Source organism: Dendrobates tinctorius, unplaced genomic scaffold (genome assembly GCF_039654945.1).
Source record: "Dendrobates tinctorius isolate UK_male_01 unplaced genomic scaffold, ASM3965494v1 ptg000384l, whole genome shotgun sequence".
Classification (NCBI taxonomy): Eukaryota; Metazoa; Chordata; class Amphibia; order Anura; family Dendrobatidae; genus Dendrobates; species Dendrobates tinctorius.
The window spans coordinates 2,047,347-2,068,744 of record NW_027362050.1 but is presented as its reverse complement, the minus strand read 5'-3'; the positions used below and the strand labels follow the sequence as shown (position 1 = coordinate 2,068,744).

At 43.3% G+C, this 21,398-nt stretch overlaps 1 protein-coding gene across 3 annotated transcripts in view; it reads right to left on the bottom strand.

Annotated features, from left to right (window-relative positions):
• Positions 1-6,584: 6,584 nt before the first annotated feature.
• Positions 6,585-21,398, bottom strand: part of CCDC85B (coiled-coil domain containing 85B) — a 40,604-nt gene continuing 25,790 nt past the window's right edge. The window contains exons 1-2 of one of the 3 annotated variants that reach the window (XM_073563242.1): positions 21,304-21,386; positions 6,585-10,761 (exon numbers count right to left, since the gene is read on the bottom strand). In XM_073563242.1, the coding sequence (XP_073419343.1) occupies positions 9,845-10,450 (606 nt within the window). In that variant the 5' untranslated portion in view covers positions 10,451-10,761; positions 21,304-21,386 and the 3' untranslated portion in view covers positions 6,585-9,844. Of the gene's footprint in view, positions 10,762-11,098; positions 11,210-21,303; positions 21,387-21,398 lie in introns of those variants that run through there. The other 2 variants (XM_073563243.1, XM_073563244.1) reach the window with 2 other exon arrangements.

Below are 21,398 nucleotides of genomic sequence, written 5' to 3'. Positions count from 1 at the left end.
GGAGTGGGCTACGCCACTGTGGGAGCGTGGTGACCCAGAGGTTCGGACCGCTGCTCAGTTCCTAACATCTCTGAAGCAGGTCTTTTTGGGGCCACGGGTCACTCATGACACCTCTCTCCAGCTACTTGCATTAACACATCCCTCTCGGTCAGCCAGTACACCATCCGTTTCCGGACACTGGCTTCCGAGCTGGAATGGCCTGATAGAACCCTCATCCCTGTGTTCTGGAGAGGTTTGGTGGAGCATGTTAAGAATGCTCTATCTACCAGGGAGGTTCCCGTAAGTCTGGAAGAGCTGATTGCCATTTCTACCCGCATTAATCTCCGTTTTTCGGAGCGTGGGCTGGAGCGTGTTCAATCCAGGCGGAAGGTTAGGTTGGCTCCCAACCTCCTTGAATCTCTAGAGCCACCCAAGCTGGAGAGTTTACCTCCAGAGCCCATGGAGGTGTCCCACGCCGGCCTCAAGACGCATCCAACACAAAGCTCCACTCGCTGGTACCAGTGTCGACAATCTGGTCACCTGGCTAACAGACGTTCGCAGCAGCTGAAAAAACAATCACGTCCACTGGTAATTGGTGGAAGTCTATTCGCAAAGGAGACCTTCTCCCCAAAACCGGCGCTCCTAGGGACGTTAGATAGCGGAGACTCCTCCTGGGAGGTAAAGGTCACGGTGGATTCCGGGGCAGAAGGGAACTTTATGTCCTCGTCCTTTGCCCAACAGCACGCTATCCCGTTAGTACTACTTCCTCACCCAGTGTCCATCAGGGTAGTCAACAGGTCGACCTTGTCATCCCAGATTACCCACCAGACAGCACCCCTTAGGCTCTCAATTCCACCATCTCATCAGGAGATGCTGTCCCTGCTCATTATGCCAGAGGGCATTGATCAGGTGCTCCTCGGGGTTCCCTGGCTCCGTTGCCATTCCCCTCACATAGAGTGGTCCTCAGGGAGAATACTGGGATGGAGCAAAAACTGTGTGGGAAGATGCATGGGAGAAAGCATCAAAGTAGCCTCTGTGGAGGTGTCTGCGGATCTTTCCATGCCCCCTACTGGGAATCTGAAGACCGTGGCTCCGGTTGTCCCCGGGTCAGTGCCACCAGGCAAGACCTTTGTCCCGCCTCACCTGCGGTCCAAAGTTCTTGCGTGGGCACACGCATCCAGGGTGGGTGGTCACTTTGGCTACAAGTAGACTACAAAACTCATGGCAAGGTCTTATTGGTGGCTGCACAGGGCCCGGGACACTAAAAAATACATTCAGACATGCGCCTCTTGTGCTCGGAGCAGCTCCTCTAAACAGAGGCCGGCTGGGTTACTGTATCCCTTGCCGGTGGCAGACCGGGCAATGGAGGTTTGCAACAGTCTGGGTCGCACCCCACATGTCACTCAAGCCTCCAAAATGCGAATGAAGACGCCCGCCAACACACATCGGCGCCCCGCTCCAACTTCGGCTCCTGGCGACATAGCCATCCCTGACGCCTTCCATGTGTCCCTTCTCAAACCTGTCCTGGTTTTCCGAGTCATCTGCCGGGGCATCAGACTTCGGATGAGCCTGCGGCCTACGCCTCTGTGGGACACAAGGTTGTACGTGGCAAAAAACTTTATTTGGTGGATTGGAAGGCTCAGGAGGGAGGGGGCCCTAGGAGGGGGGGTAATGTTAGGCGTCGGATTCCTGCAGCGACACAACAGGAATCCAGAGCCTCACATGCTGCTCTGCAGCAAGCCATTCCTGAGGCTAAGTTCCTCTGCCACTCCACTGAGCATGCTCACGAGACGATCTCCCATTGGAGGTCGGGAGTCATGTGCGCAGGTCCTTCTCCAGATCTGATTGGTCCATCTCAGAGATCTGGAAGGTCCTGCCAGCGCACGGCTATAAAAGTCCCGCATGGCCGCTCGGCCATGTGCTAGTATAGACTCTTCTTGCTAGATGTGTGAATGGTGATGGATGTATGATTCTGGTGACTGACTTATTAAGATTCCCCTCCCTCTGATATTACGCATGTGGATAGGGAACTATAGAAAGAGTCAGCGCCAGTCAGTGGCAAGCCTTAGGCCACTGTGCACACCGCACCTCTACATTAGCGTCCGGTGGTGTCTCGTCTCTCACGGCACTATCGCATAGTGGCTGTGTCTGCCGCCACGCTGCATTCAGCAGCACTTACCAGCGTCCGCAGCAGCGACGCTGCACGCACAGTAGGTCTAGACGGACACCGCTCCCTGTCTTGGACCCGTGTCCTGTGACCAGATACCGTGCGTGCAATTTCGCCGAGACCTGTGAGTCTAACAGGCTCAGTGTTTATGTTTATGGTACAGCGCCTCTGAGTTAACAGAGCTCGCTCTGCGCACATCGGGTGACGTTGAACCCGTGCGCATTATACCGCCATATAGCGCGTCTGCCATTAATTAGCAGTTTTAACACCTACTGCACGGTGGACCCCGAGCGTTGAACGCACTTTATTATTTATTTCTTTAGTGTGTTCCGCCGTTCCTAACAGTTTATAGATATCCTGGATTCTTCTATTCCCTTAATAGGACAGTGAAGAATGGTTGATGTTAAATTTCCTTTCTGAGAGAAAACAGATGCAAAATAGGAATTTAAAAGTTTGGCCTTCTCAACATACTGTCTTACCATTTTATCATTTTCATCCTGTAAAAATCCTATAGCATCTTTGACATTTCTTTTACTTTTGACATATCCCCAAAATCCTTTATTATTGCTTTTGACGTCTCTTGCAAGCCTCAATTCCTTGTCAGCTTTAGATAATCTGATTTGTGCCCTGCAGGTTCTGCAGACAGCATTATATTCTTATTTAGATATGCCTCCCTCTTTCCATTTTATAAACATTTCTTTCTTCCTTTTAGCATGTGCTTAAGTTCTGTGTTCATCTATCCTGGTTTCCTTAAACGCTTCCTATTCTTCCCTCTTTTCGGAATTGCTAACAATTGTGCTTTGAGAATTTCATTTTTCAAGATTTCCCATCCTTCCTGGACATTTTTGTCCTTAAGTATATCCAGCCATTGGATCCCTCCAATTCTCTTTCTGAATCCCTTAAAATCTGCCTTTCTGAAATCTAACCGTGATGTCTGAGTCTTCACAGGTCTTCCTCCTCTAGTTATCCAAAATTCTAAAATAGCATGGTCGCTACCTCCTAGGGTCTCAGCCTCTTTTACCTCCTCAACCATTTCCTCCCTGTTTATAAGGATTAGATCCAAGGTAGCAGTTCCCCTTGTTTTCTCCCCTACCTTTTGGAAGATAAAGTTGTCAGCAAGAGAGGATAAGAATTTCCTTGACCTGTTAGTTTTGCCTGAGAGAGATTCCCAACAAATGTCAGGATAGTTGAAATCTCCCATGACAACTATGTCATATTTTTTGGAGAACTTGGCTATTTGATGCATAAAGAGTTCATCCATATCTTCAGCTTGCACAGGCGGCCTGTAGTAAATGCCTACAATGGTGTCCTTTCCATTGTTCTGTCCTTGTATTCTTACCCAAACAGTTTCCACAGAATTCCCAGTCTCTGAAGCTTCAATCTCTGTGCAGATATACGTGTTTCTAACATAAAATGCGACACCTCCTCCTCGTTTATCAAGTCTGTTTCTTGCAAATAAGTTGTATCCTTCTAGTCTTGTATTCCAATCATGTGTATTGTCCCACCAAGTTTCAGTGATTCCAATGACATCATATTTCTTTTCCTGTGTTAGTAGTTCCAATTCTCCTTGTTTGTTGCCCATGCTTTGTGCATTAGTATAGAAACATTTTAATTTATGATTGGCTTCTCTTTCTCCAATATTTTTATTATTTAGATTCTTTTGTCTTTGTTCTTCCTTTCCACTTCTAATAGCAGAGTTCTCAATAGCATTTGTCAGGTGTATGGCTTTTTCTGGCCTTTTGCTTCCCTTCCCGCATTGTTCTAGTTTAATGCTCTCCTTACAAGTGTAGCAAGGCGACTTCCAAATACATGTTTTCCAGTCTTAGTAAGGTGCACCCTATCTCTAGCAAGTAGTCCATCGTATAGGTAATTCACTCCGTGATCCAGAAATCCAAATCCTTGCTGACGGCACCATCGACGTAGCCAGTTGTTCACCTGTAGAATCTTATTCCACCTCCTTGTTCCATGGCCATCCACTGGGAGGATGGAAGAGAAGACCACCTGCGCTCCCAGTTCTTTCACTTTCTTACCTAAGTTTTCAAAGTCTCTGCAAATAGTTTCCAGGTCGTTTCTTGCGGTGTCATTTGTCCCCACATGTAGTAGCAGGAATGGGTAGTCATCTGTAGGTCTGAAGAGCCCTGATATCCTGTCAGACACATCTTTAATTTTTGCACCTGGAAGACAGCACATTTCTCTTGAAGTTATATCCGGTCTGCAGATAGCGGCCTCTGTTCCTCTCAACAGGGAATCCCCCATGACCACCACTCTCCGTTTCTTCTTCACAACATTTTTCTTTCTCCATCCAGGAGGACTCTGAAGGCGTACAAGGTTGCTGTTTGTGGGCAAAGTCTTATCCTGATGTATTTCTTCATCGTTTTCCTGCGTGAGAGCCTGGTACTGGTTCCTGAGAAGTATGGGCGCTGACTGCCTCCTGATCCTCCTGCTTCTCTGGGTCACATGTCTCCATTCCTCTGTTTCTTCAGGTGCACTTCGAATTTCTTCTCTTTCTGTAACATGAAGAGATAATTCTGCTCTGTCTAAGATTTTGCAACTTTTCCTCCAACAGGGACACAAGTTTGCATTTGTGGCATGTGAAGTTTGGCTTTTCCACTGGTAAGGCCTGTTTCACATTTCCGTTTGTTGCCATCAGTCAAAATCCGCCGTTTTGCAAAAAAAAACGGATCCGCCATTTTTTTTTGGCGGATCTGTTTTTTTTCCCATTGACTTGCATTAGCAGTGGATTTTGATGGATGGTCATCCATTGGATCAGTTTTTTGACGGATCCGCCAAAATTTTGGCGTCCGCTGACTTCAGTAGACTGACAATGAAACGTTTTTTGTCTGCGTCAAAATAGCGGATAGCAACGGATCCACCGCTATCTGCCATTCATTATAATGGTCGCCTATGGGCAGCGGGTCTGTTGCCAACCGTTTTTTGACGGAATCCTGCAACGGATCTGCTTTTTGACACTCTCTCTCGCTCCTTTTTCCAGGCTCGTGTTCCTTTAAATTTCCACCACTAGCTATTAATGCAGATCCGTAAAAAAAACGGATCCGGTGGCCTCCGTTTGTGCCACAATGGAAACGGATCCATTTTTTCATATTCTGGCGGATTTACACTGACGTCAAAAAACGGAAATGTGAAAAAGGCCTAAACCTGTGAACATGTAGCAAGAAATGCAGCTCTGGGTTGTCCAGAGTTTGGATTATTGGAGACAGAACCCCTTACTCAGAACGTGGCAAGAAGTTTGGCAAATGGACGTTGGATAATGGGTGACCTGTTTGGGTAGTGTTGGGTGAAATCTCCTACGATGACTCATCTTCTTCATCAGAAATGTCGATGATCTCAAAAAGTTCTGGTTAGTCTAACACCCTTCACATAATCTGTACAGAAGAGAAATCACTCCATGTGAACGAATTGCTGACGTGTCTGGGTTTGTCTGCAGCTGGGTGTGCTCAACCGTATCCTGGACAGGATCAGGAACGTCCTTGTCAATGATTTCCCATCAGGAAATATTAGAGTATATGCATGGCATATAGGTGGGGAGAAAGATTGCAAAACTGCTTGGAAAAGGTGGCTTTAAAGAATGGATACCACGAAATATTGCATTGGCTCTGCGGTGTTGCAGGCTGTCTGCATCTTCACCAAGAGATGTCAGAGAATTGGCAAATTTTCCAGCTAATTTTCCAGCTACTGGACCCCCGGTAATCAGGTGATCATTATGGCAAGTCTGCTTTTACAGAAAGGATTGTGCTGATGTGATAACTCTTTTAGCTGCAACAATCTGCAATTCAGCTCCAAGCAAGTATTTAAAGGCATGATTTTCCAGGACAATTGCCATATATACAGTTCACATCCTAATATCTGAACACTAGAATTAAAATAATATTAAAACTAATATAGTTAGGGGTGTTCACAGACAGCAACGGGCCCCGTGCAAGAACAGTAAAAGGGCATCTTGATGGCGTATGGCTAAAAAGCTCTGTCCCATACATGCAAACTAAAAGACAGGAGTTTATTTTACGCTACCAGTGGACCCTTTTCTTTCCGGGTCCTAGTAGAGCTGCATGGTTGCAAATATTTTATGGCCACCCTTGAGTATATCACTACAGCTAGAGCAGCCAGGTTGGGGTCTTAGTATTTCCTGATTTGCTATTAATAAGTTTGAAGACAAGTCTGAAACAATGGGAAAGGAAATGGGTGTGATATTCTGAGTGCAACGTATGACGACGAGGAGGGAGAACAGCCTTATAAAGCCAACTGCGAAAGTATAGAGGTCATCAGCCTCTTACATCATTTCCATAGGGTGCGGTATGGACCTACACCGCAAGCTGTAATACATACTTGTAGGACTGCCCGCCACTAGCCCGTATAGGTCAATTTCTTTATAGGATATGCATTGATGAATTATTACATGGATTTGTCAGACCACAACATATAAACCCCCGAATATATATTTATTTGATCATGTGAAACAGGTGAAGATATCCGAACCACACACACGCGTATGTGAGCGCACCTATGTTTTATATACACATTAGTCATGAAATAAAATTCATATATACAAAGAAGACCATTGCTCCAATAATACAGTACATAAACCTATATCTATCTTTAGAAAAATCTGATTATTATGGAAGAAATCTGTCTTGATACGATATGGGATAAACTGCTGACTTCTGGGGATTCAACTGTTGGGACCGTCAGTCATCCTAAGAGAAGGACTCTATCTCCATTGGATAACCTACTGACTGCTGGGGATTTGACCGGTGGGATCCTCTGCAATCCTCAGAGCGAGGATCTGGAAGTCAAAATTGGATTTGCAGATCCTCGTCTTGAATGATGCAACCTCTGCTCCATTCATTGTCTATGAGCCTGCCGGAGAAAGCCTAGTGCAGTGGTCGGTCCACCAGCGATCAGTAAGTTATCCCCCTAGACTATGGTTAGGGGATACCTTACAATTTGGGTTCATAATGGGAATAATGAGATTTTTCTAAAAATATATGTAGGAGGAGAATCTATATCAATATAAAATGATACATTCCAACACTATCCAAGCACTTTCATTTATTTGGCAACATTTTATATGTGAAATGACGTATTTTCGGCTAAGAAGACCGGCGGCAGGTAAGAGTAGAGCTGCGGTATGTTTGTACAACTGCATTAATATAAATCCCAAGCAGTCATCAGCTTTCTCTTCATGCTAGAAACCTCCCGGAATGAATATCCAACATGGATTCACATTTTATGACCATGGCGAACCATACACTGATAAAGTCATGGACCACTTTTAACACTACTCTGGAAGGAATAGAATAGGAGATACCCTAACCTTCCTCTGTATATGTAGAAAAACTTGGAAATGAGATCTCCAATATCATTTTATTCTTTGGTTCATATATTGTGTTTCCCTGGTTGCCAGAGAACGTTCCACTTAGATCAGATGTAGAAGCCTGGACTAATAGAAGAAGAAAGTTAGCTATATAGTGAATCCTATTGGAGGTACAGTGGCCCCTACACCTTCATCATAGGCTTTTCAGAGAAACAGTACCCTGAAATAGGTGTCTGCAGATGGAAGTCTCTGATTTGGCTAATTGTCATAAGTCATAAGATAGGATTGACAATTGACCTATAGTGTGGCTACCCTCAATAGATGGTACTTGAATGCCAGCTTTCTACCCCTTGGAGGAGAGGTTTTTTTTGCAAACCTCTTTCCCAGGGTTTCCAACACTAGCTGGCGGTCCAGGCAACCAGTACCCTACTCTACACTGATGTGGGGCAAGAATCCTGAAACAGCTGTCTGTAGATAGAGGTCTTTTCTTTTGGGAGAAGACTCTGGTTTGGCCAAATAACCTATGTTATGTGATAAGGTTTATTAATGGGTTAGATATCTAGCTAAAGGCTGGCTACCTACATTAAGTGAAACAAGAAAACCACCTTCCTTCCCCTTGGAGGAGAGTTTATTTGAACATCTTTTAACGAGGATCTATGAGTCAACAGAGACTAGCTAGCGACCTCCATGAGAAGAAACATTACCAGTACCACCGAAATTTTCATCAAAACCACTCATCTAGCCAACAAGTGTCGCACTCTGCACCAATGAGGGGCAAGAACCCTGAAACAGCTGTCACAGATAGGGATCTTTTCTTTACGAAAAAGACTCTGGTTTGGCCAAATATCCTACATAATATGGTAAGGTTTATTAATGTTTTAGACATTGACATAAAGGGTGGATATCTCCAACAGGTGGCACAAGAAAGCCAGCTATCTTCTTCTTGGATGAAAGTTTATAATGCATACCTTTTCCCACAGGAAGCATTGCCTGGCGTACAAGTCTCCCTACATTAACTGGCAGTCTCCATTACCACCTAGACCTTCACCAAAACCCACTGATCCAGCCAACCAGTACCATATTCTGTACTGACGAGGGACAAGAACCCTGACACAGTTGTCTATAGATGATGTCTTTTCCTTTTGAAGATTACTTTGCATTTCTACGTAAGTCATGTGGGTGGGATATAGACTTTTAGAGTGGTTACCTCCAATAGGTGTCACTTAAGAGCCAGCTTTCTTACTCTTGAAGGAGAGATAATACTTGTTTTTTTATGACAGCTTGATGGCCTGCCCAAGGAGAAACAGAACTGCCTTTACGAATAGAGAAATCCCAGGAATTTTAATCCGGTTAGTATAGTGCACGGGATTTTCTGGTTGTCTGGACAGCTAAACTGTTAACCAGCGGAAACTACATAGAACTTGTATTTTACATTTTAACTATTTTACAAACTTTTACAATAATGCAGGGGCGGACATAGACATAAGAGGGCCCCTGTGCCAGAACAGTATATGGGGTCCTTTGCAGTAAAATAAGGTGTTTGTGACAACCGCTGCATGCTGCTTTGGAGGTGGAAGTTGACCTCCTTACTTCTTGGCTCCCTGTGCAGCTGCACAGGTTGCACTATTGGTATGTCCGCTCCTGCAATAATGAAAGAATGTCTATTTACACGCATTATTGAAATGCATCAGGACCAGTGTGACAATAAAACGACAGCGGAAATCTCATTTAGCCATCTGACTTGTATTCACACAAAGATAAGTGACTGTGCCCTCCCCCTCTCTCCTACATACATATATACACACACATCGATCAGTGACTGCGGTGTCCCATTTGTATATACAGAGCCATGATTGAGAGCAGACCCCCAAGCGCTCTCCCACATGCATATACTGTAACCGGGGCAGCAGGGATCAAGACCTCCTCCTACTGCTATATTTGCTGACGGGTCATGGTATCTTCCCGATTAGGTAACAGGCTCCATCCTAGTCTTTATATACAGCGATCAGTAAATGAAAATTGATGTTTGTGATGCATGAGCCCTCTCACACCTGTCTATATAAAGAGGTCGATGACTGGGGGCAGAAACTAAGCTGTTGCTGGTCTGTACATATACAGAACCTTGTGGCTCCATTGCATTGCATCATGTGTTGTCTTCTTTTCTCATATTTACAGAGACCAAATGACTTAAAGTTTATGTATTTACAATATATACAGAGAGCGTGGTAGATAGGGAAAAAAAGAACAGACCATGTACCCCATATTCACCCCCCCTTCAGTTGACTCTAGTGTCTTAATCTAACGATCAACAGTTTCATCATTCATAGCCATATACATTCACAAGTTTGGTCTAGAATGGGGGATTCTCAGTCATCAGGTGAACAAACCACGTGGAGTTGATCTGGACTCCCCACACTCCCAGTACTGGAGCTCCCATCTCCCAAGTCTCGTGGTCCACAAGGTAAAAGGCTTAGCTCCGAAGAAGCCACAGGGCTAGCATGATGCCTTATGGAAGCCCCATCTTCCTCCAGAGCCAAAAAAACTTCCGAAAGGCATGAGTTTTCCCGAACGAGCTCATCCTGACGTCTCTCAAGCTCTGAAAGTTTTTTCAGATACCCACCCAAGTCTTCTCGTAACACTTTGGCTGCATGGTAACCAAAGAGTTGCCATTCGCTAGCCAGCTTCTTGCTTTTCAATCTGTCGTCATCCAAAAAGCAGCAAAGGTCCTTCAACTCTCTGTTCTCTTCTTGAAGACGATGATTGACTTGTTTTAGCTCTCGAATCTCCGTTAAGTGGCCTTGTAGCTGGCGATTGACCTCCTTGATAAGACGACCTCTTTGGATAAGGGCGGCCATTTTTTCGGCTTCCTCTTCTCTCAGTTTCCGCACGAGTTCCTCTTTGCTGTGAGATAGCATTTCTTCATCTGTCACCTTAGAAATGTCCCGTCCCAGTAGACCACATTCCTCATTCATCCTGTATATCCTCTTTTGCAGCCACAATAATGTATAATCTGATGGATTTTTGGGACTCAAATCTGGTCACGGATATCGTGACAAAGTGAAGCGAGGAGGAAAAAAAAACCAAAGAAATATGGAATACAAAATAGGACTAGTGAAGAAGAGCCCGTAGGCTCCTTTTACTGTCTGACAGGATGATGAGCTGAAATGCTGATTATACCCAGGATTGCCCTAGCTTGCTTTGATCTTGCCAGCCGACTGCTTTTAACTGATCCTTTTTTCCACATTCCTCATTTTACTGAACAGATGGGAAAGGATGAACGTGCCTAAGCAAAAGAATAAGATACATTAACAAAAAAATATTACAAAAATCATATTTTTATTTCTTTGAATTTATACAATTGCAAAAAATGTGAAATTTCACTAGAAGCCGTAGAATTGTGTGCCCTAAATTAAAAATGCTCTTTTGTTTATCATTAAAAAAAAAAATCAATTTTTTTTGGTGGCTGCGACTATAGAAATGTGTTTTGTTCTTTTAACACAGCTACTATGGGCCCGGTGTGACTACTTACCGTAAGTCGATATACAGAGTGGGGCCTAGTTTACCTAAACTCCAGAAAGAAAACCTATCTTAGTTACCCATAGCAACCAATCACAACTCACCTTTCATTTCCTCAACTGCTCGGGTAAAATGATAGCTGTGTTGTGATTGGTTGCCAGGGGTGGATTCTTTTTCAGACAGTTTTCACGAGTCTGACCTAGTATATCCAAAACAGTAGGAAATCCAAAACGTTATGTTTATTACAGAGATATTTTACTTGGGTGAAAATGTATATGGAGGCTCCAGACTCTCCTGACAGTAGTGCAAAATGTGTGTAACTATTCACAGCAACCAATCAGCAATCGTCTACGTTTGGTACAATACTGTAAGGATACAGGAAAGGGACAAAATGGACAAAAGGGACAAAATGTTTAACCCCCTTAGTGAACGAGCCAATTTTGACTCTAATGACCAAGTCAAATTTTACAATTCTGACCAGTGTCACTTTATGGGGTAATAACTCTGAAATAGTGATGAGCAGCGTATAGTCATTGCTTGGGTAGTCTCCGAGTATTTTGGCGTGCTCGGAGATTTAGTTTGTGTCGACGCAGCTGCATGATTTGTGGCTGCTAGACAGCCTGAATACATGTGTGGAATGCCTGTTTGTTAGGGAACCCCCACATGTAGTCAGGCTGTCTAGCAGCCACAAATCATGCAGCTGCGTCGACACAAACTAAATCTCCGAGCACACCAAAATACTCAGAGGACACCCGAGCATGCTTGGGAAAACCCAAGCAACGAGTATCACTACTTTGGAACGCTTCAACAGATCCCGCTGATTTTGAGACTGTTTTTTTCGTGACATATTGTACTTCATGATAGCGGTAAAATTTCTTCGATATGACTTTTAATTTTTGTGCCCTTAAATCAGAGCGTAATGTCACACAAAATAGCTTATAAATAATATTTCCCACATGTCTACTTTACATCAGCACGATTTTGGGCACTTTTTTTCTTAAAAATTTAGAAGGTTTAAATGCTGACCAGCGACTTCTCATTTTTCAAACAAAATTTACAAAAACACATCACATTTGAAGTGATTTTCAGTGGCCTATATGACAGAAAGTACAAAAAGTGACACCATTCTAAAACTGCACCCTTCAAGGTATTCAAAACCACATTCAAGAAGTTTATTAACCCTTCAGTTGCTTCACGAGAACTGAAAATTTTTTAAAGGAAACATTTTTATTCACATCAAATTTACTTTATCCCAAACTTTTTTATTTTTGCAAGGTTAACAATAGAAAATTTACCCCGAAATTGGTTGTGCAACTTCTCCTGAGTATACCCCATATGTGGAGGAAATCTACTGTTTGGGTGCATGGCAGAGCTCGGAAGGGAAGGAGCGCCGTTTGAATGCAAAATTGGCTGGAATCAAGAGCGGATAACATGTCGTATTGGAGAGCCCCTGATGTGGAACAGAGGAAACCCTCAACAAGTGACCCCATTTTGGAAACCACACCCCTCAAGGATTTTATCCAGCATTATAGTGAGCTTTTTTAACCCACAGGTACGACACAGAATTCAATAACATTAGGTTGTCATATTGAATATGTTGTCATTAGTTTTGAGTGCAAGTGCTCGCTACTCGAGTTTGCATCGGGTGCTCGGGGATGCACCGAATATTGCGGGTGCTTGAGTGACATGCTCGAGTTCCCCCATCCAAAAAAAACATGCGGGGATCCGCAATACTTAGTGTATAATCGAGCACCCGATGCAAACTCGAGTAGCGAGCACTTGCGCTAAACACTGGCCATCATATCGTCATCAATTTTTTTTTAACTTTAAAAAAAATAATAATAATTCTAACTCCAACCCTAAGCCAAACCCTATCTCAAATTCAAAGTATGGAAAAAAAATTTATTTTTTTATTTTATAATTTGTATCTAAGGGAGAGACAAAGGGGGATTTGATTTACTATTTTTTTTTTCTTTGGATCAATGTGATAGGGTCTATCACAGTGATCAAAAGGAACCAATAGGTAAAATTCCCTATTGTTGCCAGGTATTGGCCGGCAGATCTTGGTGGGTGCATTGCGCATGCGCCACAATTTTTTCTCAAAAATTCTATCGACCCACAGAATAAGATGACATGCCCGTTATACTGAATGATGAATAGTGTTTTTAAAAAAAAGATAAATACATTTTAAAAAGTTAAACCATCCAAAATTGTTGTTTGTTTTGGTCATTCTACCTCCCAAAAAGTATTAAAAAGTAATGAAAAAGTACCAGAAAATGATACCAATGAAAATGACATCTTGTCACGAAAACATAAACCCTAATATAGCTCAGTTGATAGAAAAACTTATGACTCCAAAACTACGGCGATACAAAAAACATATGTATTTATTGTACAAAAGTACTGTAATAAAACATAAATGAACCTGTGTACATTGGGTATCGCCTTGTTTGTACTAGCCAAAGAATAACACCTTACTTGTGTTGCACATGAAATTTGGAAAATCAAGGGTGAGTGCACGCAGTGCGGATTGAGCTGCGGATTTGCAGGTAAGTCCGCAGGTAAAATGACCTGCAGTTTTCCCCTGCGTTTTGACACCTGGACAATGGAACAGGTGTCACACCGCTGCAGAATTCGCAGAAAGAATTGACATGCTGCGGATTTAAAACCGCGGAAAAATCCGCAGCATGTGCACTGTGGTTTTTAAAAGCCATTGATTTGCATAGTACTGTACAATGCTTGCGGATCTGCAGCGGATCCACAGGGCCAAATCCACTGCGGATGCGCAGCAGAATCCCCACTGTGTGAACACACCCTAAGTGTAAAAAAAGTAGAGCAGAATTGCTGTTTTTGTTTTTCAAAAAAAGAGTTACTAAAAGTTAGGCATTAGGTTATCCAGTGGGGAAAATAAGTATTTGATCAACTGCCAATTTTGCAAGTTTTCCAGCCTATAAAGAATGGAGAGGTCTGTCACTTTTTATCGTATGTACACTTCACCTGTGAGAGACAGAAACTAAAAATAAAAAAAACAGAAAATCACATTGATTTTTAAATAATTAAATTGCATTTCATTGCATGAAATAAGTATTTGCTCACCAACCAACCAGCAAGAACTCTGGATCTCACAGACTTGCTATTTTTTCGTTAAGAAGCCTCCTATTCTGCACTCATTATCTGTATTAATTGCAACTGTTTGACCTCGTTACCTGTATAAAAAACACCTGTCCACACACTCAATCAATCACACTCCCATCTCCCTACGATGGCTAAGACCAAAGAGCTGTCTAAGGACACCAAGGATAAAATTGTAGACCTGCACATGGCTTGGATGGGCTACAGGACAATAGGCAAGCAGCTTGGTGAGAAGGCAACAACTGTTAAAAAATGGAAGAAACACAAGATGACTGTCAATCTTTCACAGTCCGGGGCTCCATGCAAGATCTCGCCTCGTGGGGTAAGTATGATTCTGAGAAAGGTCACTAATCAGCCAAGAACTACATGGCAGGACCTGGGCAATGGCCCAAATGGAGCTGAGACCACAGACTCAAACATTACCGTTAGTAACACACTACGCCGTCATGGATTAAAATCCTGCATAGCAAGCAAGGTCCCCCTACTCACGTCAGGACATGTCCAGACCCATTTAAAGTTCGCCAATGACCATCTGGATGAACCAGAGGAGGCATGGGAAAAGGTCATGTGGTCAGATGAGACCAAAATAGAACTTTTTAGTATCAACTCCACTTGCCGCGTTTGGAGGAAGAAGAAGGATGATTATACAAACCCAAGAACATTGTCCCAACCATGAAGCATGGTGGGGGAAACATCATACTTTGGAGGTGCTTTTCTGCAAAGGGGAGAGAATGACTGCACTGTATTGAAGGGAGGATGGATGGGGTCATGAATCGTGAGATTTTGGCCAACAACCTCCTTCCCTCAGTAAGCGCGTTGAAGATGGGTTGTGACTGGGTCTTCCAGTATGACAATGACCCGAAACACACAGCCAGAGTGGCTCCGTAAGAAGCATTTCAAGGTCCTGGAGTGGCCTAGCCAGTCTTCAGGCCTGAACCCAGCAGAAAATCTTTGGAGGGAGCTGAAACTCAAAGTTATCCAGCAACAGCCCTGACACCTGAAAGATCTGGAGAAGATCTGTATAGAGGAGGGGGCCAAAATCCCTGCTGCAGTGTGTGCAAACTTGGTCAAGAACTACAAGAAACGTCTGACCTCTATAATTGCAAACAAAGGTTTCTGTACCAAATATTAAGTTCTGTTTCCCTAATGTAATGTATTTTTCAAATACTTATTTCATGTAATAAAATGCAAATTTATTATGTAAAGATCATACAATGTGATTTTATGGATTTTTTTAAGATTGTCTTTCACGGTTGAAGTGTACTATGATAAAAATGACAAACCTCTCCATTCTTTGTACAGTTGTGGCCAAAAGTATTGACACCCCTGCAATTCTGTCAGATAATACTCAGTTTCTTCCTGAAAATGATTGCAAACACAAATTCTTTGGTATTATTATCTTAATTTAATTTGTCTTAAGTGAAAAAACACAACAAGAATTGACCTAAAGCCAAATTGGATATAATTCCACACCAAACATAAAAAAGAGGGTGGACAAAAGTATTGGCACTGTTTGAAAAATCATGTGATGCTTCTCTAATTTGTGTAATTAACAGCACCTGTAACTTACCTGTGGCACCTAACAGGTGTTGGCAATAACTAAATCACACTTGCAGCCAGTTGACATGGATTAAAGTTGACTCAACCTCTGTCCTGTGTCCTTATGTGTACCACATTGAGCATGGAGAAAAGAAAGAAGACCAAAGAACTGTCTGCGGACTTGAGAAACGAAATTGTGAGGAAGCATGAGCAATCTCAAGGCTACAAGTCCATCTCCAAAGACCTGAGCGTTCCTGTGTCTACCGTGTGCAGTGTCATCAAGAAGTTTAAAGCCCATGGCACTGTGGCTAACCTCCCTAGATGTGGACGGAAAAGAAAAATTGACAAGAGATTTCAACGCAAGATTGTGTGGATGTTGGATAAAGAGCCTCGACTAACATCCAAACAAGTTCAAGCTGCCCTGCAGTCCGAGGGTACAACAGTGTCAACCCGCACTATCCGTCGGCGTCAGAATGAAAAGGGCCTGTATGGTAGGAGACCCCGGAAGACCCCACTTCTTACCCCGAGACATAAAAAAGCCAGGCTGGAGTTTGCCAAAACTTACCTGAAAAAGTCTAAAACGTTTTGGAAGAATGTTCTCTGGTCAGATGAGACAAAAGTAGAGCTTTTTGGGCAAAGGCTTCAACATAGAGTTTACAGGAGAAAAAGAGGCATTCAAAGAAAAGAACACGGTCCCTACAGTCAAACATGGCGGAGGTTCCCTGATGTTTTGGGGTTGCTTTGCTGCCTCTGGCACTGGACTGCTTGACCGTGTGCATGGCATTATGAAGTCAGAAGACTACCAACAAATTTTGCAGCATAATGTAGGGCCCAGTGTGAGAAAGCTGGGTCTCCCTCAGAGGTCATGGATCTTCCAGCAGGACAATGACCCAAAACACACTTCAAAAAGCACTAGAAAATGGTTTGAGAAAAAGCACTGGAGACTTCTAAGGTGGCCAGCAATGAGTCCAGACCTGAATCCCATAGAACATCCTGTGGAGAGATCTAAAAATGGCAGTTTGGAGAAGGCACCCTTCAAATATCAGGGACCTGGAGCAGTTTGCCAAAGAAGAATGGTCTAAAATTCCAGCAGAGCATTGTAAGAAACTCATTGATGGTTACCGGAAGCGGTTGGTCGCAGTTATTTTGGCTAAAGGTTGTGCAACCAAGTATTAGGCTGAGGGTGCCAATACTTTTGTATGGCCCATTTTTGGAGTTTTGTGTGAAATGATCAATGTTTTGCTTTTTGCTTCATTCTCTTTTGTGTTTTTTCATTTAAGACAAATTAAATGAAGATAATAATACCAAAGAATTTGTGTTTGCAATCATTTTCAGGAAGAAACTGAGTATTATCTGACAGAATTGCAGGGGTGTCAATACTTTTGGCCACAACTGTAGGTGGGAAAACGTGTAAAATCGGCAGTGTATCAAATACTTATTTTTCCCACTGTATGTGCCACAAAAAAAGCTGTCAAGTTTTTGAATCTAGAAATACAAATTTGATTAACAATATTGTATGGCAGATTGCTACCTGTAAACTGATGTCAAGAACAATTTTAAAAATTATAAAGAGAACATTAAGGGCCCTTTTACACAGACAGATAATATGCCTGCAACTTTTGATCGACAGTATAGAATGTCGATTGGCGCTGCTAACACGTCGGCACTGCAGTGATCAGGAACTAAAGTTTATATGATTGTTTGTTCAACCAATCATCTGTCTGTGTAAAAGGGCCTTAAAGAGTTTTTCCATGACTTTTAAAATAATGATCCATCCTTAGAAATAGGTAATCATCTTTTACTCTTTTCAATACGAGCTAAGCTGCAGTCCAGCAGTAGACACTAAACAGTGTGTGGTGCTGTGTCGACTAAATCGCTTGTGGTGCTGTGGCCACTAAATAGTGTGTGGTGCTGTGGCCACTAAACAGCGTGTGGTGCTGTGGACACTAAACAGTGTGTGGTGCTGTGGACACTAAACAGTGTGTGGTGCTGTGGCCGCTAAACAGCGTGTGGTGCTGTGGCCCACTAAACAGCATGTGGTGCTGTGGCCACTAAACAGCGTGTGGTGCTGTGGTCGCTAAACAGTATGTGGTGCTGTGGTCGCTAAACAGTGTGTGGTGCTGTGGACACTAAACATTGTGTGGTGCTGTGGACACTAAACAGTGTGTGGTGCTGTGGACACTAAACAGTGTGTGGTGCTGTGGACACTAAACAGTGTGTGGTGCTGTGGACAATAAACAGTGTGTGGTGCTGTGGACACTAAACGGTGTGTGGTGCTGTGGACACTAAACAGCGTGTGGTACTGTGGCCCACTAAACAGCATGTGGTGCTGTGGCCACTAAACAGCGTGTGGTGCTGTGGTCGCTAAACAGTATGTGGTGCTGTGGTCGTAAAACAGTGTGTGGTGCTGTGGACACTAAACAGTGTGTGGTGCTGTGGACACTAAACAGTGTGTGGTGCTGTGGCCGCTAAACAGCATGTGGTGCTGTGGTCGCTAAACAGTGTGTGGTGCTGTAGACACTAAACAGCATGTGGTGCTGAGGCCACTAAAAAACGTGTGGTGCTGTTGCCACTAAACAGCGTGTGGTGCTGTGGCCGCTAAACAGTGTGTGGTGCTGTGGCCGTTAAACAGTGTGTGGTGTTGTGGCCACTAAACAGCATGTAGTGTTGTGGCCACTAAACAGCATGTAGTGCTGTGGCCACTAAACAGTGTGTGCTGCTGTGGCCGCTAAACAGTGTGTGGTGCTGTGGCCACTAAACAGTGTGTGGTGCTGTGGCCACTAAACAGTGTGTGGTGCTGTGGCCACTAAACAGTGTGTGGTGCTGTGGTCGCTAAACAGTGTGTGGTGCTGTGGTTGCTAAACAGTGTGTGGTGCTGTGGTCGCTAAACAGTGTGTGGTGCTGTGGTCGCTAAACAGTGTGTGGTGCTGTGGCCACTAAACAGTGTGTGGTGCTGTGGCCACTAAACAGTGTGTGGTGCTGTGGTCGCTAAACAGTGTGTGGTGCTGTGGTCGCTAAACAGTGAGTGGTGCTGTGCTGCTCCATGCACTGTTTAAATACAACCACCACTGGAGATAACAGCTGATCATTGAGAATGTCAGTTGTCAGACCCCCATCAATTGGAAACTGATGACATAACCTAAGGATAAATCAACAATACAAAAGTACCAGACAATCCCTTTAAATCATGATATCTATAGACCTACTGTAAAATTTAGACTATACTAGAAAAGTAGATGTCACAAAAAGGCTATGCTTCTAATATACTTTCCAACTTTTAAAAACAAGAAAATGGACACAGACAGTATAGGACACACAGTACATTTCCCCAACATATTATGATGTACCTCGGTGTACACACACACATAGCTCTGCTACATACTTATACACAGCTCTGTTACATCAATACACACAGCTCTGTTACATCCATACATACCCATACCCACAGCTCTATTACATCAATACCCACACAGGTCTGCTACATCCATACACACACATTTGCTACATAAATAGACATACAGCTCTGCTGCATTAATACACACAGCTTTGCTACATAAATACACACACAGCTCTGTTACATCAATACACACCCATACACACAGTTGTACTACATCAATACACACACAGCTTTGCTACATCAATATAAACACACAGCTTTGCTACATCAATATACACACAGCTTTGCTACATCAATACACATACACACAGCTCTGCTACATAAATAAATATATACACACACATTACCTGTGTCCTGCAGTCTTACAAGGACTGATCTTAGGATACAGGCATATCTGATACTGGGACCCCCAACCTTCTAGGCCAGCACCACAAATTAGGGACAGTCTCACTGCATTTGGGATCGGTTGAGAGGTATGCTTCTAATATACAGTAGATGCCAAATATGTCCATAGCCAATAATGGGCTAAGGCTACATGGCGACATATGTCGCACAACAGCAATATTCAGAAAAGCAAAAAACATCTGTGCAACTTGTCTCTGACTTTCTTATTTTACAGCTGTGATTTTGCTATAAATAAAACAGCAAGAATCACGTCGTTTGCAACTTGCATCGAAGCCTATGGCAAACGAGTCGCGTATAACTTGCGACCAGCGTCAGAAAATCCAACACATGGAAACTTTTGCGACTTTTGCAGTATGTCGCAGGTGGCATCTTGACACCCTAGGAAATCATTGCACCCAGTGCGGCAATGCGTTTCTGCGATTTCAGTGTCACACAACACAGGTCACCGTTTAACCCTTGCCTAAACATATGCCAAAAGCTTGTACTTTAAACATTGATACGTTCCTATCTTTTTACCCTTTATTTATCAATTGTATTACAAAGTGTTGTGGGCGACACTTTTCACCACTCGGATGTCTGGAATGTTGACTTTTTTTCATGCCTCCATTCTCCGTGCGCACGTACGGCATTTGTAACAGTGTAAACAAGGTGTCCTTGCCCTTTCTGTCCTCATTAGATATAAAGTTTACAGATTTGCGTAAGTATTACAAAGTCATTGTAACAAGACAAACGCACATCGCGCACATAGCTAGATATACCAGGACTCGAGAAATCTGGAGCCAGGCAAAAATTGCAAATCCTATCCCAAAAAAAGTGATTCCACTGGGTCCAACGCCGCTAAACGTTTTTTTGCTTATTTTGTTAATATTTTTACATATACTAGTAAATTGGTGGATTCCTATCATTAATCGGAAGTAGGACATGAGGTCTAGTCATTGTAAGAATAAGTGTGTGCATTATACCTGCCCGAATGGTTATTTAGGCCTCCCCTCAAGGTACAAATACTTCTCAGGGACAATGCAGATAGAGGGAAGGTTACATGGATGAGGAATGTGATGGATAAAGTTTCAGGTCCTAGGTAATTCACACCCAAGGTCAGTTTTCTAATCTGATCTACAGCAGGAAGGGGACAGTATATATTCAGTGTTCATAGGTAGGAATGACCAATCCCAAAAAATGGCATTTCCAAATAAAATGACAAAAAATTGGAAATTACTCAAAGTCAAAGATCTGTCTATGACGGAAGGAGAGGAACAAGAACATGGAATAAAATAGAGAGGGTATACAGTGGGCTGATAGACAGGGATGGAGGAAGAATGACAGAGGGAATGGGGGAAGAGACATGGTAGATAGGAAGGATGCAAAAAGGAAATCTGGAAACGCTAAGAACGAGCAATTGCGAAAAGACCTGAGAAAGGCTTAATCATGCAAGGAACAAGCAAATGGCAAGTGAGGCATGAAAGTAATCCGCTAAAATGGAAGAAGCAGAGCGGAATAAAAAAAGAGAAGGAATCCAACACATAGACGCAGAGCCAGCGTTGTGATCGCAGGGCCACAGGATTGCTAAAAACCTGCCAATGACACAAAGCAGACGGCATGCAGAGGATATATATATATCTACACCATACAGACGCAAGGTGGAGGAAATGGAGAAATACAAAGAGAAAGGCAGATGCAGATATAGGAGGAGGAGAAGGGAGGTATGGAGAAGAGAAGGAAAAGCGGAGGAAAGCAGAAGGATCACATCTAGAAAACCAGACATGGTATCGAAATGATGGCTTCATGGCAAAACGGAGGATACGAAGGAAAGAGGATCAATATAAAGACACGACTAACCTGCTCCTGCAGCTGATGGGGAGAGAGTGGGAGAAAGAGAACTGGGGGAGGGGGAAAGAATGGAGATAATGGGAGGTGTGCTACGTCACAGGCTC